The 27,617-nt window shown below is 38.1% G+C and overlaps 1 protein-coding gene across 2 annotated transcripts in view; it reads left to right on the top strand.

The window, feature by feature from the left end:
• The first annotated feature begins 8,786 nt into the window (after positions 1–8,786).
• The window catches only part of Agxt (Alanine-glyoxylate aminotransferase), an 81,545-nt gene continuing 62,714 nt past the window's right edge, over positions 8,787–27,617 (top strand). Inside the window, exons 1-2 of one of the 2 annotated variants that reach the window (XM_090376640.1) lie at positions 8,787–8,874; positions 26,600–26,746. In XM_090376640.1, the coding sequence (XP_090232766.1) occupies positions 8,868–8,874; positions 26,600–26,746 (154 nt within the window). In that variant the 5' untranslated portion in view covers positions 8,787–8,867. Of the gene's footprint in view, positions 8,875–8,906; positions 9,442–26,599; positions 26,747–27,617 lie in introns of those variants that run through there. The other variant, XM_090376639.1, reaches the window with a different exon arrangement.

Here is a 27,617-nt window from a genome sequence, read left to right as displayed (position 1 = left end):
GAGTTGATTTGTATTTGGGAATATTCTGGATCTGATCATTAGCTGTCGTCATTATAGTATTATAGGTTTTTCGTCTGTGTGTGTGTTTAACCCTGGCCAAACTGGCACCTTTGCAGTCTAATAACGTGGCTGCCGTGCAGAAAAAAAGGCCAATAAATGAAGTATACGTGTACTGTACTGCAGTGCAATTTAATGTTGGGTTATGTTCGTTCTGACCACTTAGCCCAGATGGTCACAGAAACTGCTTTCATTTAGTTACAGCCAGTAGTGGGCTATAGTGGGCTCGCGAGAGCCCATTGTTGAGACGATCATTTATTTAGAAATGAAATCCTGAATGCAATTATTGAATATCCAGAGCCGAAACTACGTGGGACCAGCGGGACACCATCTCCAGCATTGGATCGATTATGTATGTTAAAATTGCTTCATTGTTGATTTTATTACTGTCGGACCACTGTTTAACCAACTGCTTTATAGCGAATTTTTTTTGAATTCCCCTTGATAATTACATTTAAAATAGTTTCCGTTGAACGAAGAAAATTTTCTTGTAACGAACGGATTACGAGACACAACTTTGTACGCATTGCTCTTACCTCTGACATTTAGGCAATTGGAAAGCACAAATTAAGGGTGAAAGGGATTACCGTATCACAATGTTAGTGGTGTCCCTAAAACCTGCAGTCATATACCGAGAAGTCGCGCTCGTCAATCTGCTTTCCCTAGACAGTCAGAGGATTAAATAGATTCCCGACACGGATAATAGCCTCTGGTCAACCTGTGTTGGGGTTCCCCTTTACTCCAACAAACGAGCGTTTTTCGGAGAAGTGAGTGATCCTTGCCTTCCAGTAAATGTCTCTTGTCTATGTTTACTTGGTCACAGTAGCTGAATATTCTAGTGATTCCTACATTTTGCACTGTATTCTAAGAACTAGTGAGCGTAGCAACGTAGAGGGGAGGATTGAGGCAACTAAGATATTATATAAACTTTACGAAGATGAAATGTTTGCAGATTTTGAAAGTCGAGCTTTTCACTGTGTATAAAATGTTCTAAAATATAATGGCATACAGGAAATAATTTAAAAAAAGAAAAAAAAAACTGCATCACCAATCTCCAAAAAAACTAGCGTGAATTAAGGATGATTGCTAAAGAACTTGATGTGGAAACTATAAAGATCGGTTGTGTGTTCGGGCCACGATGAGCGGCTTGTAGCTTGCGGACGGCAATTGCGGGTCGGAGGAATTATCCCGCTTTGTGCAAACACTTTGAATCAGAAGTTGAATAATCCAGGCTTATTAAATCTGGAATTTCTTAATAAACACTTTCTGATGTTTTCTGTTCGTTGCACCATTCTCGATACACCCTTGAAACTGTGGTGAGTGAAAAGTTCAGGAGAACTGCCATTTCAGAGATGCTTTGTCCAGCACGTCTTGTACCTACTACCATGCCACGTTCGAAATCTGTTAGATCCCTCCTTTTCCCCATTTTTGCTATGGTTTGTATGCTTAATTGATACTAGAAATGTTGTTCTGCTGCATTTATATCCACAGCTATGGTCATGTGACTTGCAACTTTGTGAGACAACCCATTTGTGTGTACATTAGGGGTGTACCTAATAAAGTGGCAGCACAGTGTATAGCTCTGCGAATGAAATCCGATAAAAAGACTCCACCTGATATGCCAAATTGCCATAAATATCTTCCCAAAAGGCAAAATGCATAATTAATGGAAATATGAGAAATTATGCAAATGGAAATCATGACAACCAATCATACATTTTATTCCATTTACGTGTACAAACTGAAATTAAAAGTTAACGTAATAGTATTATGTACCCTAAATCAGCAAAATAAGTCCTCAATATTTTGTTGTTCCTCCTCGAGCTGCAATTACAGGTCTTGCAATGATCTGACATAGAGTTAATTAACTTCTGGATATACGTTTCCCAATTTCGTGGTACCACACCCTTGTAATGCTCTCCTGCAGCTGAATCTTACTTGTTGACGTTTTCTGAGCACTTTTAGACGACATTATGTACCAGAAATTTGGTACCAACAGTCTGGTACCATTATGTACCAGACTGTTGCTAGGCCAGTCCAGCACTGTTATGCCAGCATTTTTGAGGTATGACTACATCTTAAGGGAGAAAAACGAGGGAAAACATTGGTGTAAGTATGTTCTAAGCCTTGTGAGACAAGAAGACAAACTCATCTTTAAATCTAAATAGAATAAAACTTCGTGCATTTGTTTCAACACCAGAGGCCATCTCAAAGTCCAGTTTTATATCAAGAGCACTAGCATGGCGATTACGAAGGCATATCCGTTTCAAATATCGATCATGGGAAGGCTTAATCACTCTCTTGACCTGATCTAGGTCTTCTGTTCACGTTACCGGTTTCTCGCTTTAATTTCAGCACCCGGGATATTGTTGACTGATGTCAGACTATTTTATCAGTGATAGTACGTTCTGAAAGTGCTTACTGGGACAAAACAACAGGTACACTTTTTTCTTGATTTCAACTGGCCATATACATGCACCTCCGCAAAACAGGATACTCATTAGCATTAGCATTAGTAGAGGCATTTGATGCAAGAAAGCAAGCTTATGCAGCATCAGCCAAAAAAAAAAAAAAAAAAAAACCCACTTCCATTTCACCCCTCTGTTCGTTCAAAATACCTGTCCAGCTGAGCCTTAAACTTATTTAGGCTATCAACCTCCACTACAAGGGATGGAAGTCTGTTCCACCAACCAACCACCCGCTGGCTAAAGGCAAATTTCCGCACGTCTATCCTACATCTGTCTTTCCTCAATTTGAATTTATGCCCTCTCAGGTGATTATTCTGAGCTAGAGGAAGAATCCCATCAGCATTGAGCATGCTCAAACCATTCAAGGCTTTATACACCTCTATCAGATCACCTCGCTGGTGCCTAGTCTCTGTTTTATACAGCACCCCGCCATGAGCGGGTATACCCTTCCAACTTGTCGTGATGAACCGAAGACGACAAATGAAGCGCAAGAAAAACACTGACAGGGAGAAAATTGAGTATACCGAGTTATGCAAAGCCATTAGAAAGAGACTCAGAGAGAACATAAGAAGATTTAACACAAGAAAAGTAGAACAAGCATTAAGGGAAAACAAAGGATACAAGGAGCGAGGGAATGATGTCAGCAGTGTGGAACATGGATCGCAAATTAGTAACACATACGACATACCCGATATTCTTCCTGATGAGCTAGAACATGCATTGAAGAAAATGAAGAATCAGAAAGGCCCGGGGAAAGATGAAGTTACTGTAGAGTTGTTAAAATTGGGAGGAAGAGACATAACACAAAAACTAGCAAGGCCCATCACAAAGTGCATTTGTAAAGGTGTGACGCCTAATCAGTGGAATAATGCAATCATAGTTTTGCTGCATAAGAAAGGAGATAAATCAGAAATTGGAAATTATAGACCAATTAGCTTGTTATCCCACATCTACAAGTTGTTCACAAGGGTCATTACTAACAGATTAGAAAGAATACTTGATGAGAATCAACCGAAAGAGCAAGCTGGCTTTAGGACAGGATTCTCAACTATGGATCACCTTCACGTAATATCACAGCTAATGGAGAAAGCAAATGAATATAAAACACCATTATGCCTGGCATTTGTGGATTATGAAAAGGCATTTGACTCCATACAGCATAAGGCAATGTTTCGGGCACTGGTAAGACAAGGCATAGATACCCCATATATTATGATTTTGAAGAAAATATATGAGAGTGCTACCTCCTTTATTAGACTAGACAAAGACAGTAGGAAATTTAAAATCGGGAAAGGAGTTCGACAAGGAGACACAATATCTCCGAAGCTGTTTACTGCTGCCCTTGAGGAAGCTTTCAGAAAATTAGACTGGTCGCAGAAAGGAGTCAATGTGAACGGAGAGTACCTAAACCATTTACGATTTGCAGATGACATTGTGGTCATAAGCCACGATCCCAAAGAATGACAGGAAAATCTTAATCAGTTATGCACAGTTAGTAAGGATTTTGGACTAAAGATGAATATGGCTAAAACAAAAGTAATGAAGAATAAGTATGCCACAGAAATGGAAATAATGATTGAAGTAGCAGTAATTGAAAAGGTGGAGTCATATACTTATCTGGGACAAGTTATTAGCTGTAATAATGATAAATCGCTAGAAGTCAAGAGAAGAATAAATTTTGGATGGATAGCATTCAGGACATACTGAAGATGGACATACTGGACATACTTTGAATGGATAACATACTGAAGAGCAATATCCCACTTTGTCTGAAACATAAAATAATGAACCAATGTATACTCCCCACCATGACTTATGGAAGTGAAACTTGGGCACTCACGAAAAGAATGGAAGAGAAGCTGAGAACTACACAGCGAACAATGTAACGAATTATATTGGGAATCAGACTGTTAGATAAGAAGAGAAACACATGGAGTAGGCAGCAAACTCAAGTAAAAGACAATCTTTTCAAAACTAAAGAACTAAAATGGTCTTGGGCAGGACACATAGCTCGAAGACATGATGACGGATGGACTAAGAAAATAACAGAATGGTACCCAAGAGGAGCTAGAAGAAAACGTGGAAGAGAAAGGCGGAGATGGATAGATGAAATTCATGAGTTTTTGGGTAGTAAATGGATGGCCAGTGCGCAAAACTGAAGGAACTGGAGAGGCCTTCATCCTGCAGTGGATTGAAAATGGCTGATGATGATGGTACCCTTCCAACGCCGTATTTATAGAAATAGCTGATGCAATACCTTGCAATTACTGTCTGATGCAATAGAAGCGTTGTCTGACGCAATACCTTTGCTTTGTGACAGACAAAATTTCTGTAATCAAACATTGTATTATACGTTTTTTTAAGGTGATGCAGTTTTTTTGTCTGCCACTGTAGATGTGCAGAAATTTACCTTTAGCCATGAGGTGGTTAATTGCTGGAATAAATTCAAGGAGGAATTGGGCAAAAGTTTAGCGGGAATGGATGTGTGAAATTGTTTTTTTTTTTCGGCTGATGCTATACTGGTTTGCAAATCTTAATGATCAACGATATTTATAAAGGTTACAACCATAAAATCTTTACTTAAGGTACTCTTTACTGATGAGAGTAGATTCAGTCTCTGCGGCGATTCTGAACATCAGCTAATCTGGCAAGGGGTTGGCACACGGTATCACCCCGCAAACATCACTGAAAAGGATCGGTATGGTGGTCGAGGTGTTCTTGTCTGGGGAGGCGTAATCTTCGATGAACATAGACAACTCCAGATACTGGAAGGCGGTACTGTAACTGGTGCACGCTACTGTACTGAGGTAATCCTTCCCCATGTGCAACACCGTGCAGAACATTCTGACTTCTTGCCAGTTTACACAGACGGCTCGAAGTCGGAATCATATGTAGGATCTGCTGCTGTTTTTCCAGATAAAACCATATCAGAGCAGATACCTGTTAACTGCAGCATTTACACTGCAGAGCTGCATGCCATAGAGTTAGCTCTAGATCACATAAGAAAACACCGTTACCAACGGTGTATTATATATGCCGATTCAATGAGTGCACTACAGGCTTTATCAGCGATGTCACACACCAATCATCCAACCCTGTCCCGAATTCAGCAGATAATATACAGCCTCGATGCAAGCGGATTCGATATCCGCTTCTGCTGGATCCCCAGTCACATCGGGATTAGAGGAAATGATTTGGCTGACACTGCAGCCAAATCGACAGCCCTGACGGATAATCTTGACCTGTTAGTCCCCTATACAGACTACAGGCAAGTGATCCGTAGTAACCTGCAATCTCAGTGGCAAGATTCGTGGCATCGACTGATTACTACAAACAAACTATGTCGAATTAAGCCTGTGATCCATCCTTGGCGGTCCAGCTTTCGCAGGGATCGCAAAGAGGAAGTTGTTCTTGCTCGGCTCCGCATAGGACACTGTTATTTGACACACTCCTTTTTGCTGAGGGCTGATGACCCTCCTATGTGTGAGCAATGCGACACCGTTTTAACCGTCGAACACATTTTATGTGATTGTTCTAGTTTTATAAATGCTCGTTTTACTGCTTTTACCCATCTGACTGATCCGTATACACTCAGTCAGATTTTAAATGACAACGACAATGTGTCAGCAGTTTTTAAATTTTTAAAGTCGATCAATTTGTATACAGTCATATGAAATAAACAATTTGCTTTTGTCATTGTACTGATTTTATGACTGTGTGCACCTTAAGACGAAGTAGCTTTTTACAAGTTACCAGTCTTACCTTTTTATATTTTAACTTTTTCCTGGCGCACTATAACCCTGCTGTTTTTGCGCCACAAAAAAATCAAAATCAAATCATTCCCCATGTGCGTCTGTTCCGAAGTGCCATTGGCCCCGAGTTCGTGTTTATGAATGATAATGCCACACCCCATCGCATTTGCTGCTGTTGATATGCTTTTGGAAAGTGAGGACATTGTTCGTATGAATTGGCCTGCCCGTTCCCTCGATAGTCTAAATCCTATCGAACACATATGGGACGCTCTGGGAGACGCTTAGCGGCATGTCCACACCCACCAGAATATGTTCACCAGCTGAACATGGCGCTGACAGAGGAATGGACGACGTTACGAAAAGAACTTACCAACAACGTTGTTCTAAGTATGGACAGGCAGTGCAAAGCCTGCATCGACGTTAGGGGTGGCCATATCTCTTACTGAGGACCACCTCTTCCATTTGTTCCATCTTTAGCAGTGATGCATCTGTATCATGGCAGCCAGTGGTATGTTGCCATTTTTGAATAAAGTCCCTCTGTACCGTTCTGTTTCGTTTGTTGTGTCGGTGTTGTTTCTTTCATCATTTCTGTACCTCACGAGATTCCTTTGGTATGCTTTTTTCATATCCGGGCCACTCCTATGAGAAGGTACAGGTGAAAACCTGACTGATCCTTAAATTTTGCACACCAGTGTACATAAGCTTTATATATGCTTTCTTTTTTTGCATCACTTTCTTCCATTACAGTGCCAGATTTAGGCATGGGCTAACAGGGTCCTAGCCAAGGGCATTTTTTGAGGGGTGCCAAATTTTACAAATTATGAAAAAAAAAAAAAAAAAAAAAATATATATATATATATATATATATATATATATATAGCCTTAGTAAAGGGGACGTCCAAAATTCTTTCTGCCGGGCCCGCGAAAATACCTTGGTCGGCACTACTCTCCATCTAAAAAACTGATTTGAGCATGAAGGCAAAGTCCTCTGTTTTAGCTTGTTTGTTTGTATTTGTGCCAATGCAACCAAGGCTAGGAGGTGTAAATGTATTGTGTCCATAAATTGACATATATTTTATGTTTGGTTTCCTGTCATACTGGAAGGAAACCCATGCAACCTTCCCTTCGATTATGTAAAAAATTGCTTGAAATTTCTTTCAGGATGCATACCGCCGAACCAGTGTAAACACTATGCAAAAGGCAATGGTCGTAACCACTACATTACTCGGCGCCTCTGTAGCCAGGTGGGAAGGAGGAACAGTGCGTAGCACACGCTTCTTGATTAGACCGGGGTTCGAGCCCGTCACCTCCGGATGCGGAAAGGTCAGGGAATGATCACCGCATATCGCCGGAGCAATATGGCCTTAGTTGCTAATGCTCCTAAACAACAACTACATTACTCGCATGACTATTGGGATTATAACGGTTTTATGTAATAAATGTAGCGTCTTCATATTCGAGATTTGAAAGCAGCATAATGTGACAGTAAAATTTTGGATCAATTGGTGGTTTGTCTAGCTATCGTATAATTTTTCGAACAGCAAACTTTCTGTTTGAGAGAGAGAGAGAGAGAGAGAGAGAGAGAGAGTAACTTGAATAGCAAAATAAAGGAGTACAATATGAAGATTAACAGCAAGAAAACCAAAATAATGTTAATTTCAAAGTGGCTAAGAAGAAGAAGAATCAATGTAATAAGAAGGAACAATATTGGAACAGGTGGACAGATACAGATAATTGGGAAGCATAATGACAGAAAATGGAAAAAGCCTGGAGGAAATAAAAACAGGAACTGCAATGGGCAAAGAGGCATTTAGTAATAGAAAAAAAAAAAAAAAAAACTATTCAGAAGGAATCAAGAAAGCAAATTGTGAAAACATTAATATGGAATATGGTACTATGTGGCTCAGAAATATGGACACTGGGAAGAAAGGAGATTTGATTGCTGTAAGCGTTCGAGATGTGGGTATGGAGAAGAATGGATGGACAGAGTGAGTAATGATTAATTTTTGAGGGAAGTAGGAGAAGAGAGAATGTTAGTAAAAGAACTAAGAAGAAGACAAAAGAACTTTATAGGACATGTATTGAGAAGAGAGCAATTGGCAGAAGGAGAACTGGAATGATAGATTGGATGGGAAGAGGAAATTATGCAGGAATTAAAAGGAAAGCACAGGATAGAGAAGCATGGCGTCAATGGTGCCCTGAACCTGCCTGAGGGCGGAGAACTTAAAGAAGAAGAAGAAGGATGTTCTTTCCACAGATTCTCGTCCTTATGATCCCTAAGTATAAACAGAAAGTCTGTGGGCAATTGCTTCCCTGTGGCACGTATGAAATAAATAAATTTCTGTTTATATCAAGGCTTGAAAGTGTACCGACCGGAGCGCAATGTCATGCACACATTTTATTATTAAAAATAGATAAGTTTGTTTACGAGTTTCCGTTTCGTTAAATTTTCTGTTTTGACCCTGGTTATATTCTCTGCTGCTACTGCGGGTAGAGTGCATGTTTAATTATATTGTTTGCGTTCAATCTTGCAAACAAAAATGTATTTATTTCAGATGCGTGAAGCATATTTCACTTTCTGTTTTCTCATATGGGAGGTATTGGTTTTTTTGCTGATGCTGTATAAGTTTGCTTTTTTGCATCATTTTCCACAACTAATATTAATACTTCGTCATCACGAATGATCACAAACATTCTTTGTTTCTGCAACCACCTCAGCACTCACTTCGGCCATGCATGTAATGATCAGCTGAGCATGTGATTGCAATGTGATCCAGATAGCAGGACAAGATAAGTAACGTATCTTACTGTAAGATGTAGTATGTCTGTAGATAAGTGGTATACGTTCCGGAGAGTTGTAGTGCTTGTGCCGATACTTACACATTTCATTATCAAGTTTCTAATTAATGGAATATAATTTTATTTGTTCTTTTAATTTGGTGGATAATATAATTTCACAGTACAGCGCTCAGTTACTAGGATGATTGTGATTGTTTATCAGTATGTTACAAAAGTGAAGCTTTTCAATCGTTATTCTTCAGTTTTGTTATCGAACTTTAATGACTTTAAAGCACATTTTTTAAAACGGAATTATACATCACACCCATTTACCACTATCAAGAGACAATTTTCGAATTTTCATAATTCGTCAAATGTAGTTATGGGTAAGTTTATATTTAAAATAACTAAATGCACAAGGCATAATACATTAAGAGTTTAATATCTATATAATATCGGTGTGTAGATACACCATAGAAACTACAAAGTAGTTGTTGTAGGCATCATTTGCTCTTTCTCATATTGCGCTCAGCCTTCACGACGAGTTGCCGTGATATTGCACTACCTAGAATAAGTAACGCTTCACTAATAGACTATTGTTACCTATTCTCAGTGGTACCACCACCCAGACATGTTTCAAGGCTATTGGCCTATCATCAGTGGGTGGGCAGGTACCCTGGTATTGCAGACATGACAACCCAGTTGTGAAGATAATCACACAATATGAGAGATATTGTGTGATTATTTTTAAAAATTTAAAGTTTATATTTAAAAGTTTATTTTTAAATGACCATGCTGCACAAAATTGCATAATATAAATAGCATTGATTCATAATAACTGCAATAATACACCAACCATATAAGTGAAACTTTATTAAAATAGGAATAATATAATAAGACAGGATTAAAATAAAAACAGTGATTGCACAATAAAAACAATAAGATAAAATAAAATATAAAGAATAGCAATTACGCTATACAGAATAAAAGCGATGATAAAAACAACTGTAGCTTTCAGAGGCGACTGCCTCCTTTATCAACGGTAAAAGACTTAACTTATCATCATCGTTCCGCTATTCCACGGGCTGACGTATGAAGCCTCGTCACCATGCTCTGTCCTTGTACTGAATAAATAAATTTTCTCTCTGTCGTTGATTTCACTCCAGTTTCCTCCTCTTTAAATGACATCGGTCTTTATCATCCCATGCCACCTCATTCTTGGACTTCTGTCCCTTAATTATAAATCAAACATTTTTGGAAAATGCCTTTCCTTCATCCTCTTGACATGTCCAAACCATTTTAAACGGGACTTTTCAATCCTATTCTGGAGTTTTTCAACCTGAATTCTCTCCCTAATCACATCATTCCTGACTTTATCATGTCTTGTCTTTCCGGCTATGCTCCTCACAAATCTCATTTCTGTCTCCTGAATTCTGCTGTTGTTGTTGTTATTTGGTTTTTAGGAGCATTAGCAATTAAGGCCATATTGCTCCGAGGATATGCAGTGGTCATTCCCTGACCTTTCCGCACCCTCCGTATTTGGTGGTCACAGGCTCGAACCTGGTCTAATCAAGAAGCATGTGCTACGCACTGCCCACTTGGCTACGGAGGCGCCCTGAATTCTGCTTTTATCCTTTTTCTTCATAGTTCAAATTTCAGATGCATACATCAGAATTGGCACGTAATAGGCCTAATATATATCCTTCTTACACCTCAGTGGTACGTTCCTCCTCCAGATCAGATCTTTTGTCTGCCTATAGAAATTCCTGCCTGCTTGCATTCTTCTGCTTATTTCTTCATCTGTCACTGCAGTCTTTGTAATGGTGCTTCCCAGATACTTGAAGTTGTTAACCATTTTTAGCTCTTTTCCTACCATTGTAATGTTCCTACCATTGTCAGGCTTGCCACTCCTCTTTAGAACCATTACTTCTCCTGAATGAAAACCAATCCAAATTAATTGGCCATACTAGCCCATCAATTTGCCGCTGCACTTGTTCCCTGTTCTCTCCCCATATGCAGAGGGGAGAGAACAGAGAATTCATGCTCTCCGCAGAGAGTCATCTGCGAAGAAAATCAAAAAAAAAACCCCTTCTCATTTCACCCATCCACCCGCTCCAGATGTTTGTCTAGTTCTGCCTTGAATCTATTTAAGCTATCAACTTCTATGACAACAGATGGAAGTTTGTTCCAGCAATCACCTCTAGCTAAAGGCATACTTCTGCACATCTGTTCTACAACTGTCTTTCCTCAATTTGAATTTATGCCCTCTCAGGCAATTATTCTGAGCAAGAGGAAGAATCCTATCAGCATTGAGCATGCTCAAACTATTCAAGGCTTTATACACCTCAGTCGGATTACCTTGCAGGTAATCCGACTGAGGATTCTTTACACACTGTAATTTGCAAAAGGTAAGCCTTTCTTCATGAGAGCAACCCTTTGTTCCATTCACTAATCTTGTTGTGCTTCTCTGTACTCATTCCAGTAACTCTACATCCTTCTTAAAATGAGGCCTCCAGACCTGTATACATAAAGTACTCAAGGTGTAGCCTGACTATTGCCTTATACAAGGGGATAATCACCTTCTTATCCCTGCTAGAAAAATTCCTGTATATCATTGACAAGACAAGCTACTCTTGCAGACTGTCTGCATAGCTCAGAAAACTTCATATCTGCCTGCACAATTACCCCCAGGTTCTTTTCATTCTCTACCACATTTCTCTGGTGTTACTGCTTTCGATATGCAGTACTTTACATTTGTCAATGTTAAACTTCTGTTGCCACCTCTCAGCCCATCTGCCCAACTTTTTTTAGATCCTGTTGCAACAGCGTACTGTCATTAGTGTCATTAACAACCCTGCCGACCTTTATATTGTCTGCAAACTTGGACATTAATCCTGATATACCATCATCAATATTATTAATAAATACAGAAAACAACAATGGACCCAACACTAAACCCTGAGTGACTCCACTAATAACATTAGTCCACAAAGAGCACTGTTCATCGATTACCACTCTCTGTCTTCTCCCACTCAACCATCACTTTATCCATAGCAGAAATTTGCCTCCAATGCCGCACTGCTCCAATTTGTGCAGCAGTCTTCCATGTGCAACAGTATCAAAAGTCTTTCTAAGATCGAAATATATAATATTAAAAAATTATTCCTTGCATCTAGTTCCTTTGTGACCACATCATAGTATGCAATCAAATTGGTCAGGCAAGACTTCTTAACAAACCCATGCTGTGTTCGAACTATAACTGAAGTCTTCTCTAGATGATCTTGCAGTGCTTCTTTAATCAGTGCCTCCATTAATTTCCCTGGAACAGAAGTTTAACAGGTCTATAATTACTTGTGTCGCCCTTTGATTCACCTTTGTGAATTGGGGTCACATTTGCATATCTCCAGTCCATGGGTACCTCCCCTGAGTCCAAAGAAGCTCTCATAATTATGGCTAAGGGTTTGTTTACTTCCTTTGCTGCCTTGTTTAATATAACTGGATAGATCCCATCCACCCTGGGTGCCTTTTTTATGTTTATCTTCAACAATTTCTCCTCCACATTCATCTCAGTTATTAAAAAATTACTTCACCTCTGGCATTCCCCTCCCTGAATAACTCCTCGTGTGAATGTAGATGCAAAATACTCATTTAGTTTGTTAGCCACCTGAGCAGGATCATCAACAGTTGAACCATCAATGTTTGGTGGACAAATCTGATTCACCCTTTCCTTCTAGAGTTTACATAGGTAACGAGCTCTTTGTTGTATTTCTCATAATCTGATTTCTAATTAATTTATATGTATCCCATGTATTTTTCTTCTTTGCTATATGTCTCATTAGTTCATCTAACATCTATGTAGGCCTAAACCTTGAACAATATTTCTTAGTTGGTATGTAAAGCCTAGTAGCTTCCAAGATTAATTCTTTGGATGCTTCCCATTTTGAATTTGCTGTCGGTAATGTCATCAGTTGGTCCCACCGTATAGAATTTAAATACTGTCTCAGACCACCATAGTAACCTTTGTGAAAGCAAAAACCCTTCCCTTTACCTCTTATGGTAGCTACCTCTTTGAGTAAATCCCATTTCAGCACACTGTGATCACTACCACCTAGTGGTTCCTTTATTTGCAGATTCTTAATGCATGAAGAATCACTACTGATAATCAGATCAAGAGTATTACTCCCACTAGTTACTTCCCGAACATGCTGATGTAGAAAACAATCACACCAGGGGCTCACATCTGGTGAGTATGGGCTTGGCACACCCAGGGTCCTGAGCTGGATATCATCATTCTTCTCTTTCCTTGGTGATTCCCTTCTTACTCTTGTTTGCTCTCTCTCTCTCTCATTCTCTCTCTCTCTCTCTCTCTCTCTCTCTCTCTCTCAGGGTTACTTAGAAATTTTTTTTTTTTTTTTTTGGCTGGTGCAGCAGAAGCTTCGGGCTTCCTTGCACCATATGGCTAATAATAATAATAATAATAATAAAATCCACAAAAGCCTTGCTAGTGTGTGAGTGACCAAACCACAAATTCCAGTCAATATCTGGGAAATTAAAACCCCCCATTATAAGACACTCTGATTTACTGGCCCACTCTATTTCCCTGTACAGTTTCTTATTATACTCATCAGAGTCATTAGGCCTATAACACATTCTTACTCTCAATTTTGATCTCCCAATGCTTATGTCAAACAAACTGACTCGACACTGCACTGTCCAGCGATGTTGACTGGCTTCACGTCCTTGGATTTTCTGTGTTTTTTAACTAATAGCATAACCCCTCCTCCCTTCCTATCCTGTCTATCCGTTCTGTAGACATTGTACTCCCCAAATTCCATTTCTGCATTCCTTATATCTGTGTGACACCACGTCTGTTATATTCCAACAATATCCATCTTTGATGGTTTGAGCAATACCTCAAATTCAACAAATTTATTTACCAAGCCCCTGGCATTGGTGTGTATGCATGTATACATACACCTGTTTCTGTTCTTAGCTACCCTAACACAACCCATGTGTTTACTTGTATCGCAATGACTTCCAGCAGTCTCTGAAATACCCTGCATCTTGTTTTCCAATCTGCTGATGATTCCAATAGAAGCAGTGCAAGAATCACTTTCACCTCTGCCAGTGGCTACTGTTAATCTATTAGTCCTTGTATCCTCCCCAAGCTAGCAATTTTCAGACGCACGTAACACTGTCTCGATAGCATCAGCAAATATTCTCCCACCCTTTCTATTTAAGTGTATCCCATCCCTGTAGAAGCACTCTCCTGTTAACAAGTACAGACCAGGTTGGAAAAAATTCTACCTCTTGAGCCTTGCACAATCTTTCCAGGGCCGAATTGATCGACAGGTCTCTCATCATATACTCCCTCCTATCGTGTCTGAGCAGAATTGCAGACACTTTCAAATTAAACTCTAATTCATTTCTTTTTTTCAACAGTGACCTGTACTTGTTAAGTAATTCCGCCAGTCTCCTACTCTTAAAATTATTAGTGCCAACGTGTACAACATCACTTTTTGTGCCCTAAAAAGATGATATCCGCTCTACTCATCAACCTTTGCCCCTGGCAGACATACCCTGGTCCTGTTCCACCTATCCTTTTTACATACCATGTTCCCCATTTCCCTGACAATTGTCACCAAAAACTACTAGTTCCTGTGGGACCAGCACATTCTGCCTTTGGGGTTGCTGCATGATGATCAAGTGCAAGCTCTGGCGTTGATTTGGGCAGCGTAGAGCTTCGCAGAGATTTCGCAGTTCTATCCCTGTATATACCAAATCAACAACTTTAGCTTGTACATCTTGATATTCCCTATCTCCTTGTCATCGTACATCCTTGAATAACTGCAGCATATGATACCGTAGGAACATGGGCAGTATCCTCCACACATGCACTGAAACCAGAAATGTCTTGGGAGCGTGCCAGCCGAAACCATTCATCTCATCTCATAATTATGGTTTTAAAGAGGGGGTGAATATGGATTCCCCTGTCTCTATTAATGGTGTTATGCTCAGAATAGCAAATCTGCAAACTCTCGAGCCATTTGCGGTTCCAAAATCCGTGCGAATGGTCAACTATAATGGCATCGTCAGGTGAAATTTATAAATAGCATTATCAAAATGTATTACCTGTTTCATTTGTTCTGTATTAGGACTAAGTCTGTAGTTACCCACTTTGCTTTTAGAACTGCCTTCATTTATTTGATAATACATTGCTTGTCTCCAATCCAAAGGAATTTCTTCTGAGTCCAAAGATGCCCTCATAATTAACTTTAATTGTTCAGTGCACACTCTTGGTGCCTCCCATAAAATTACTGGGTATATTCCATACGACCCAGTAATTTTATGAATATGAATCGCTTTATGAACAGTAAGAGAAACTTTGGGTGCCACTTATGCAAGATACATACATACATATACTTTCTGTATGTCCTTCTCTTGACCTACTTGTGCATGCTAAGCAGAAGCTACCCCTCCCATGGGTTGCCTTTTCTAGCTCAACTCTAATTGAATCCTATCTGTACCTCTACTATTGTCCAGTCAGCCCATCTTCATTTTGTGTGCGTGTACGCACGTGCATGTACACACGTGTGCACACATTTATTATATATATTTTTTTAAACAGGGCCCTCTGGAACTTTAGGATCCCAGAGAATAGCTCAATAAGAGTATCAGTGAATGACGTAGATGGCTTACATCCTGACGGCAAGGGATGAACACTATCCCGAGAATTTCCAGGTAATTTTTTTTTTTGTGCTGGTTGCTGAGTAGCAAGTCATCCAACTTAACACAAGCTAAACGCAATATCAAACACACAGTCCTGTGCAGCACAACATAATGCTAAACATGAAAACCTATACATCTGATATGCCAAAAAGCATTAGCATCAGTTGAGGCATATGATGCAAGAAAGCAAGCTTATACAGCATCAACACAAAAAAAAAAACTTTCCTATTTTATCCATCCGGTCACTCCAAATGTTTGTCTAGTTCGGCCTTAAATTTATTTAAGCTGTCAACTTCCATAACAACAGATGGAAGTCTGTTCCAGCAATCAACTGTTTGTTTGTTTGTTATTTGGTTTTTAGGAGCATTAGCAACTAAGGCCATATTGCTCTGGGGATATGCGGTGGTCATTCCCTGACCTTTCCACATCCTCCGTATTTGGTGGGCATGGGCTCGAACCCCGGTGAAATCAAGAAGCGTATGCTACGCATTGCTGCTCCTGCCCACCTGGCTATGGAGGCGCCTGGCAATCAACTACCCGTTGGCTAAAGGCAAACATCCGCACATCTATTCTACAACTGTCTTTCCTCAATTTGGATCTGTGCCCCCTTAAGTCCTTATTCTGTGCAAGCAGAAGTATCCCGTCAGCATTGAGCCTGTTCAAATGATTCAAGACATTATACACCTCAATCAGATCACCTCGCAGGTGCCTAGTCTCCAGATGCTGCAACTTGCAGATTTCAGCATTTCTTCATTCTAGCAACTGTACTCATTCTAGCAACTCTACATCCTTCCTAAAATGAGGCCTACAGACCTGTATACAGTACTCAAAGTGTGGCCTGACCATTGACTTATACAAAGAGATAATCACCTCCTAGTCTCTGCTAGCAAAATTCCTATATATCATTGACAAAACTCCATGACCTGCTCTGGCAGTCTGTCTGCACTGCTCAGAGAACTTCATATCTGACTGCATAATTACCCCCAGATCTTTTTCATTCTCTACCTCCTTGAGTGTAATACCACAGAGTTGGTACATTTCTCTTGGGTTACTGCTTGGGTTACCCATATGCAGTACTTTGCATTTGTCAGTGTTGAACTTCAGTTTTGCTATTTCTCAAACCACCTGCCTAACTTTTCTAGATCCTGTATTTAGGCCTCCGTAGCCGAGTGGTCAAGAGCGGGAGTGCAGTATCACATGTTCTTTGAGTAGACTAGAGTTAAAGCCCCTGACTGCTAAATACGGTCAATCTGCCAACCTGCACTAGATAAGCGTGGCAGATTATGGTTAATTTCCCTCAGCATGAATTGTTGAGGAGGCTTCTATCCTGCAGTGGATTGATAATGGCTGCAGTTCGCCTTTTTTTTTTTTTTTTTTTACTGTATTTAGTGTCATTAATAACCCTGTGAACCTTTGTATCATCTGCAAACTTGGACATTAAGCCTGATATACCTTCATCGATATCATTGATAAATACACAAAATAACAGTGGACCCAGCACTGAACCCTGGGGGACTCCACTAATAACATTAGTCCACGAAGAGCAGTGTCCATTGATTACCCTCTGTCTTCTTCCACTCTACCATCCCTTTATCCATAGCAGCAATTTGCCTCCAATGCCACACTGCTCCAATTTGTGCAGCAGTCTTCCATGTGCAACCGTATCAAAAGCTTTCCTGAAATACAAGTATATGACATCAAAATTATTATTAGCTTCCAGTTCCTTTCTGACCATATCATAATATACAATCAAATTGGTCAGACAAGACTTCCCCTTAAGAAACCCATGCTGCGTCCGAACTATTGCTGCTGTCTTGTCTAGGTGATCCTGTATCACTTCTTTTACCAGTAACTCCATTTTCCCCGGAACAGAAGTTAATCTAACATGTCTGTAATTATTTGTCTTACCCTTTGAACCTCCTTTGTGAACTTGGGATACATTTGCACTTCTCCAGTCCATGGGGACCTCACCTGACTATAAGGATGCTCTCATAATTATGGCTAAGGGTTTGCTTACTTCCCTTGCTCCCTCCTTCATTATAACTGGATAGATTCCATCTGCCCCAGGTGCCTTTTTTATGTTTAACTTCAACAATTTCTCCTCCACTTTGCTCTCAGTTATCACAAAGTCACTTAGTTCCCTGTTAGAGTTTGATAAACTTCTGGCATTCCCCTCCTTTAATAACTCCTCATGTGTGAATGTAGATGCAAAATACTCATTGTTTATCAGCTACTTGAGCAGGATCATCAATAGTCGAACCATCTATGTTAAGTGGACCAATCTGATTCATCCTCCTTCCTTCTAGAGTTTACATAAGTAAAGGACTCTTTGCTGTTTTTCTTTGCGTCCTTTGCCAAAGATTTCTGGTAATCTGCCTTTGCCTGTCTAACCTCCTTTGTGACTTGATTACAGACTAGATTATATCTGTCGTAGGCTTCTGTGTCGCCTAATAATTATTTATGTACATCCCATGCATTTTTTTTTTCTGCCACGAGCCTCATTAATTCATCTGGCATCTATTTAGGCCTGAACCTTGAACAGTATTTCTTAGTTAGTATGAAAAGCCCTGTAGCTTCCTGAAAGCTTCCCATTTAGAATTCACCGTTGATCCCATCATCAGTTGATCCCACTCTATAGAATTTAAAAACTGTCTGAGACCTCTGTAGTCACCTTTACGAAAACAAAAACCCTTTCCTTTACCCTTGATCATAGTTACTTCTTTAATTAAATCCCACATCAGTACACTGTGATCACTGTCAGACATTATGCTTTAAATGCAGCAGTATTAAGTTTTACCCATTTATATTTATTAAGTATTGTTTTAATCAGATTACAAGTTATTACATGTATTGTATAATTCTGATAACAAGTACTACATGTATTGTATAATTCTGATAACAAGTAGTACATGTATTGTATAATTCTGATAACAAGTAGTACATGTATTGTATAATTCTGATAACAAGTACTAGATGTATTGTATAATTCAGATAAAAAGTGTTACATATAATGTAAAATTGTATATAATAATATTTTCTGTTTCATAATAGAATGTATATCTACATCCCCTAGTCAATGGCTGTAACTGGGTGTCAATTAGCAGAAATAAAAGTAATGATAAAATGCATGACTGGCTATGCAGAGATGCTACAAATGGACACTGACAGACTGTAGGGTTATTCTTTCCAAACAGAAAGGCATTCGCATCTTTCTGTTTATATTCAAATTCAGCATATGTTTGAATAGTATCAATTTTCTGATGTTCCTGATTATGTTTGCATTTGAAGACTTAACCAGTATGTTGTCAGATTTGTAAAATTTATTTGCTATACTCCTAGCATTAATGGACAAACAAGTATGTGTGCGCCAAGTTTTTCTTTTAGTAATATCAGAAAACAAGCAGATATATTCAGCCCATATATCTGCTTGTTCTCTGAAATCCCCAACAAGCTTTCTAATTCTTCACACTTCACTTTTCAGGCTGCTGCATGCCCAATAGATCACAGCAAGAACTGTTTTTGCTTGTGCCCTTAATTTATTAGTGTCCCCCCCCATACTACCAGTTTCTGACATACCTAACACTATAGGCGCCTCTGTAGCCAGGTGGGAAGGAGCAGCAGCAGCAGCAGTGTGTAGCACATGCTTCTTGATTAGACCGGGGTTCAAGCCCGTCACCACCAAATACGGAGGATGCGGAAAGGTCAGGGAATGACCACGCATATCCCGGAGCAATATGGCCTTAATTGCTAATGCTCCTAAAAAAAACCAAATAACAAACATAACCTAACACACTGCCATGTTAGGGGAAGTCTTGCCTGACCAATTTGATTGGATACTATGATGTGGAACTGGATGCAGGGAATAACTTTGATATCATATATTTGGATCTTAGAAAGGCTTTTGATACTGTTGCACATGGAAGACTGCTGCACAAATTGGAGCAGTGGCATTGGAGGCAAATTGCTGCTATGGATAAAGGTATGGTTGAGTGGGAGAAGACAAAGAGTGGTAATCAATGGACACTGCTCATTGTGGACTAATGAGTCCCTCAGGGTTCAGTATTGGGTCCATTGTTGTTTTCTGTATTTATAAATGATATCGATGATGGTGTATCAAGCTTAATGTCCAAGTTTGCAGACGATATGAATGTTGGCAGGGTTGTTAAGGACACTAATGACAGTATGCTGTTGCAACAGGATCTAGAAAAGTTGAGCGGATGGGCTGTGAGGTGGCAAATGAAATTTAACATTGACAAATGTAAAGTACTACATATGGGAAGCAGTAACCCCAGAGTGATGTATCAACTCTGTGGTGCTACACTGACAATGGTAGAGAACGAAAAGGACCTGGGTGTAATTGGGCAGGCAGATATGAAGTTTTCTGAGCAGTGCAGACGGTCTGCAAGAGTAACTCATAGTGTCTTGTCAATGATATACAGGAATTTTTCTAGCAGGGATAAGGAGGTGATTATCCCTTTTTATAATGCAATGGTCAGGCCACACCTTGTGTACTGTATACAGGTCTGGAGGCCTCATTTTAAGAAGGATGTAGAGCTGTTGGAATGAGTACAGAGAAGAGCAACAAGATTAGTGAATGGAACAAAGGGTTGCTCTTACGAAGAAAGGCATAAATTTTGCAAATTACAGTGTCTGGAGACTAGGCACCAGCGAGGTGATGTGATTGAGGTGTATAAAGCCTTGAATGGTTTGAGCATGCTCAATGCTGATGGAATTTTTTGTCTTGCTCAGAATAATCACCTGAGAGGGCATAAATTCAAATCGAGAAAAGACAGATGTAGGATAGACGTGCGGAAATTTGCCTTTAGCCAGCGGATGGTTGATTGGTGGAACAGACTTCCATCCTTTGTTGTGGAAGTTGATAGCGTAAATAAATGTAAGGCTAAGCTGGACCGGTACTTGGAACAAATGGAGGGGTGAAATGGGAACGTGTTTTTTTTTTTTCTCTGATGCTGCATAAGATTGCTTTCTTGCATCATATGCGTAATGCTAATATTACTTGCACCTCTTCTATTTAAGTGTCTCATCCCTGTAGAAACCATCCCTCCTGTTAACAAGTATGGGCCATGTTGAGAAAAATTCTATCCTTTGTGCCTTGCATAGTCATTCCAGGGATAAACTGATCAACAAGACTCTTATCATATACTCCCTCTTGTCATGCCTGGACAAAATGCAAACACTTTCAAATTTAGCCCTAAAAACTCTTGGCAAAGTAAATCTTCTGCTCATTCTTGCATAGTATCATTAGTACCAATGTGTATAACAGTATTACCTCTTGCATCCTTAAAATATAACTCTTTTACATCATTAATTTACCCTTAGCAGACACACCCTGGTCCTGTTCCACCTGTCCTTTTTGCACAGCATATTTCCTGTTTCCCTCACAAGTGTCACTAACTGGTTATATACTATGGGACCAGTGCCTTCCTCCTTAGAAATCTTATTGTGCTGCCCGATGCATAAGTGTATGGTCTGGCATTGAGTTGAGTATCTGTGTGCTCGATGAGTCCTGTTTAATTCCTTCAAGGGAATCAACCATTTTCCCTAAACACTGAAATTCACTCATCAAAATGCCGAATTTCCACTTGATCTCCTCACACTCTTTGCACCTAAAGTATGCAAAGGCATTTTCTGCTTATGTAGCCCTGTGGCCTGCAAAAGTCTGGTCCCTGTGGTCTGCAAATGTGCCACAAGCAGTACAATTTATGAACTTGATTGGTAGGAGAATTGCTCTTTGAGTCAAAGCATCTCCACTGCTCTGAGCTCTTTGTTTTGCTGCTCTGAGGCATGATTTTATTTAAATAAATAAATAAAAAAACTATAATACTCTAGCATTACTGTAATTCTGAGAGATATGCAAGTACAATAATAATGCTACACTATTTACCACAGCATTGTATAAAATTACATTATATGTTATTTTGTAAAATTATGTTATGTATTATGTTATAACATCAGGTTGTGCCGTTTTTTTAGGAGCCACTAGTTATTATTTGGGATTTCTGATTAAATTGGTTAATTTGTTGATTACTTGTCCTTTGTAATTGCTTATGAAACCACAGTCTACTCTGTTATTATTGTGTTGTATCATTAAGAGTGTTCACATTCTGCCACCATTGTTCTCCTATTGATATACCTGATACTTGGAGGTTTTCTGTTAGTTTTTCAGGAGAGCAATCAGTATGAGAAGAGGACTATAAACTATAATTTATAGCCATATAAATGCGTTTTAATAATGTGACTTTATCATGTAGTATGTAATATTATCTAAAAGAGCATAGTTTGTACTGCTGTTAAGTAAGTGGTCAGTGTAGCATTATTCTTTTTTTGATCTCTTAGTTTCATGGTTTTTAAATAAAATTTTGACTAACATCATGTCTGAGACAAGAGCAGTAAAGAAAAGGGCTCAAAATAGCAGGAATTCTTTGGTTCAGGGTGGGAGGGCAACTTCTGAAGGCAGCTCTTTTGCAAATCACGATTATGTAACGCATGACTTTTGCTCTTTTTGTGATGCTACCTCTAGCATGATACAGCCATGGGGAGGCCTTTGTGTGCATTTGTTGTAAAGAGTATGAGCAGGTTAAGCAAAAGCTTGTTATTCTGATGGGATTATATGAGGGCTTGAAGAATAGGGTTGGTGTCCTATAAAGAATTAAAAGAGAGAGAGACCCATAAAGCACTCAGCTGACCAGCCCAATGTTTGAGCCCATACTTCAGCATCAGACAATTCTCTGCAGCAGAGATCCTTGGTCCCACAGGAGGAAGCTATAGTTGGTAGCTCAATTTCAGGGAAGTGGGAAATATATTGTGCAAAAAGGACAGGTGGAATAGGACCAGGGTATGTCTACTAGGGCAGAGGCGGATCAAGCCAAGTGGGGGCTTCCAAGTGGTAAAAATTTTGGGGCCCTCAAACTCAAGTTAGAAAAAAAAAATTTTTCAAGAAAACTTTCATTAAGTTATTAACAAAAAAGAAAAGTAACCAAAAATTTCATACCATAACACATTAAATGAATTTATTAAAAACATATTTTTTACATGAATTTCCGTCTTGCTTTATTTCTTGCAAATTCGTCAATTATTTTTGCAGTGTCAATTCGCCTTAAATTTCCTGCTCTATATACAGAATGGCCATATTATTTAATCTTTCTTCTCTGATAGTACTCCTTAAATAATTTTTTGCACGCTTTAAAACAGAAAATGATCTTTTTCGTGATGCGTTAGATAACGGAATTGTAAAAAAAATTTTCAATAATATTTCAACATTCGGAAATGTGCAAGACATTTCTTTGGCAGCTCGATAGATGTCTGGTGTGGTTTTTATGGTGTCCTCGTTTTCTTTTAGAAATATTAAAAAATGGTCAAATTCATCTTCAAAATTACAAACATCAATGTCATTTTTGTAAATATCCTTAAACTTTTTTATCGCGTTCTTTTCTTCTATTGATAAATTCCAATCAAAAAATATTCGAAAAGGCTCTACAACAACTTCACACATCTGAGTTCTTCGAGATAGTTCTGCATTGGTGTTATCACATATGACATAAAATGAATTGACTATGAAATTTTCTCTTATTGTAAATTCATGTCCTTTCTTGTTTTCATCAAAAAACATTTTTCTCTTTTGTTGTCTGCGAGTTTGTCCATCTTCCACATTAAATGATAGCTCTGATAAATCAGTTGCCTCTTTTTCAACTTTTTCAAATTCTTCTCTGAAATTATTGATAAAATTTTCTAATGACTTCAGTAGGGTAGATCCTTTCAATAGTTCTCACTCCACTGATTGCAGTGATTTACTAGAAGCATTTATTCTTTGTAAAATAGTATTCCAAATCACTGTCATTAGGGCGGTTTCATATTTGTCCATTTTCTTCAGAAGTGAAATCACCTCCACTATGGTAATTTTTTTTTCTTCTTGTGAATTACAAATTTCAGTTAAAGCCTCTTTTACATGGGTGAAACCAAGTTTTATAGCTAATACAGCATCTGCTCTTGCTGACCATCTTGTATTAGAAACTCTTTTCACTGTGACGGAATGTTTACACATTTCTAGATTTCTGGTTAAAATTTTCCAGCGATGGGTTGACGCAGAAAAAATGTGAATAAATTCTACACAAACATAAAATACCCAATTGCAGTGCTACAACTTTCTGCAGCGAAATTTTTAATTAAATTTAAGGAATGATTAGCACACCAAATAAAAACCGCACTTGGGTTATGTTCTTTAATACGTGCTTACAAACCTGAGTACTTCCCTGACATATTAGAAGCATTATCAAATGATTGTCCTTGACAGTTTTTAATATTTACTCCTAATTTTATTAAAGTTTGCAAAACTTCTTGTTCCAAATATGAAGACGTGTGTTTATCTATGGGAATGAATTCCACAAATCTTTCCATTATATTACCACAGGATGAAACATATCACAAAAGTTAGTTGATCGACATGCGAAACATCGGGAGTGGAATCAACAATTATACTATAATAAGTCGCAGATTTGATTTCTTCAATTATTTCCGCTCTTACTTGATTTCCAATAAGACCTACAAATTCGTCACAAATAATATAAGATAAATAGTTTACATTTCCTCGTCCTTGGTTGGCATATTTTTGTAGATATAACTTCAAAAACTCATTGTATTCGCTTAGATATTCCAAGCAGGTTAAATAATTTCCTTTCCTATCGGAATCTTTGCTTTCATCGTGACCCCTAAATCCTAATCCTAAGCGACTCAACAATTTTATTGTTGATACAATTCTTTTCAACACTTCTCTCCAGTAACATTCTTCTTTTTCCTTTTCCTGTAATAGTTGAGTATCAATTCTATTGAATTTTGTTAATCTTTTATACATAGTACACATGGCTGACATGTGTTCTTTTGAAACTTCGTGGCCTGATAAAATATACTATCAGGCCACGAAGTACAGTTATTGATCTCCAATTTTGTAAACCAGTTATTAATTTAGGTTTTATTGTTGAAAAGAGTTTGCAAGGGTAGCACTAAACACTTTTGCTTGTTTCTGAAAATATCAGCCAATTTCTCTTTTCCATAATTCTGTTTGATTTCTTTCTGTAGAAATGATTATAAGAAAGTCCTCTGTAATACGCTTCATCTCTGCCTTTATACACTGATTTTAAATTCTCTATATTCCCGATAGTTTTTGGTTTGTTATTAAGAATATGATCAATAATAGCATCTGTTAATATTGTTGGCTATAAAGCTATATTATTTATTACTTCGATGTCTATATCGAAGCGTCTTTCTGGACTATCTCTACCTTCTGCGTTTTTGCAATCCCTTTTTTCAGTAGCAATTTCAACCTCTTGATTCTCAAATTGTTCTTCTTCTTTCTCTTCTTTAGAAGAAGTTTCGAACATAGGCAATTCAGAATTATCTGACGTAGATGTTGATGGCAACTCTGTCTCTGTATTAACTTTTGAAAATTTATGCAATGAATTTCTTTGGCTTTCAGCAATTTCCAGGTGTTTTTAAAACTTTTTTTCGCTTTTCTGCCCCACTTTGATGTCTCTTAATTTTTTTGCTGTGAAGAAAAAAAGTTTTTTTTTTGTAAAATAGTTTAAAAGCTTTTAGCCTCGCAAACAATGCCTACTAAAAAATATATTTTTTTATGATAATGTTGTTAAGATGTTAACAAAGAGAATTCATTTTTACCTGTCTCCAGTCAAAATATAATTTAGAAAAAACCCTCTGGAAATAAATCAGCTTCAGGAAAACAGCAAAATTTATTTGCTGTTTTTTTTCCAAATTTATTTGCACATGAGCGTGAGGGATTTCTTGCAGGCTGACGGTGATCCTCCGAGTCCAGAGTTTCCAGGCGTATCCAGGGCAGTTGAGAATGCAAGGGTAGGATCAAGATCTAGCAGGCGAGAAAGAGTCCAGGGCTGGCGGGCGAGAGAGACGGTGGATGAGTGCTGGCTGTTCAGAGAGCTGGTCGAAAGAGAGCTCCAAGGTCTAGCAGTCGAGAGAGAGCGAGTCTTCTCGTCTTCCGGGTTTTATGTGTTAGAGTTGGGAGTGGTCTCTTTTCCATGTGATGTCACCGGACATTCATCATTGGACACTGTCACTGGGGAGTGCCTTGAGAGACTCTGCCTAACTGTTACCTGGAATTCCAGGCAACTCTTTGTTTTTATTCTTCCGGGAAGTATTGACCATCGGGAGCCTTTCAAGTGTATGAGCCAAAGGGCTTATTCTTTGTCTAATCTTGGGTTGTTTCTTTTCATTCTCATTTACTTAATCCATGGATTAAGTAAATGAGAAATTATTTAAGTCAAAAGCTTAAATAACACTGCGTTATAGGAGGGTTGATTGTATACGTGTGTTGATTGTATATTGTGACGATGTTACCAACAGCAAATTCTAAATGGGGAGCATTCTGGGAAATAATTGTATAAGCTACTAAGCTTTTTGTACCAACTAAGAAATACCGTTCAAGGTTTAGACCTACATGGATGTTAGATAAACTAATGAGACTCATGGCAGAGAAGAAAAATCCATGGGACACATATAAATCATCATGTGATAATTTATATGCATCTGTGACGTCCTTGCAGCATTTGCTACTACTACTACTAAGGATAATAATGAAGTTTAAAGCTTACAGACTTTTTCAAAAATATTTATATACTTATAGTATTAATGAATTATACACCTACAGAATTATGCAAAAGATTATTATGATACTTTGAACATAGTAACTACACTACAAATGCTTTTTTAAATACTTTATTCTGAAAACATGCTTTTATGATGCAAGAACTTTTTATTTCCCTTTTTCAGATAAATCATCTAAAAAATTGTTTACACCGGGGCCACTTAGTGTAAGTCAGTCTACAAAAGAAGCTATGCTTAAAGATTATGGATCAAGGGATCCTGAATTTTTACAAGTTATCAATACTATACGATCCAAATTACTGGATATAGCAAGTGAGTTTTTTTTTTTTTTATGGTTTTCACTGTATATTTATCATAAAAGTCAAATTTTAATGTTACAGTAAAACTTAATTTTAAGTTTTTCAACTTGACTATCAAAACTTTTTAATGCAAGTCAGTTACAGAACCTGATGCACCACCAGATAACTGTAAATATTACTATCTTGAATGTGTATTATATTAAAAGAACTCATACCATCACAGATTCTAAAATCTTTTTTTTTTTTTTTTAACTAATAATTGCCAGTACAGAATCCTCTTCCTTTATAGGTAAGTTTTACAGCAATATAAAACACTGAATCCATGAAATTATCTTATTATGTAAGTTTACAGTTGAAAAAAATGTAGTGAAATAGCTAATATTTTAAAATTTGGCTACAATTTAATAACAACAAAAAACACATTAATATTTTTTGTTCTTATGCATGTGAATCATTATTGCACAAACAGATTTTCATTAAAAAATCAAATTCCCAGTAACAGGCTTTTAATACATTAATAAGATCTCTGTGGTAGTCAATACTGCTTTCACACTTTTTAAAGAAAATAGCGATTATTAGATATTATAAGAATAATATCTAATAATTGCTATTAGATAAGTAATTATAAGAATAAAGGTACATAATAATATGATTATTGGACTGCAAGCATTTATGTACTTTACTGGTTCTGTTTAATTCATAAATTGTTTTTCCATTAATAAACTTTCCCACTTATAGCTATCATTTATATCATTTCCTTCAATTTTTTTTTTCGTCAAAGAAAAACTTAGTGTCCACAGTTAAATTTGATTGTCTAAGGTCTGATCAGAAAGTTGTAAGACTGTATCTATTATAAAATAAGCAGTGGAGGTAGACAGGAAGTG

The sequence above is a fragment of the Mastigoproctus giganteus genome, chromosome 6, assembly GCF_048544385.1.
Source record: "Mastigoproctus giganteus isolate SK-2022 chromosome 6, ASM4854438v1, whole genome shotgun sequence".
Lineage (NCBI taxonomy): Eukaryota > Metazoa > Arthropoda > Arachnida > Uropygi > Thelyphonidae > Mastigoproctus > Mastigoproctus giganteus.
This window is presented reverse-complemented; position numbering and strand designations above follow the sequence as displayed.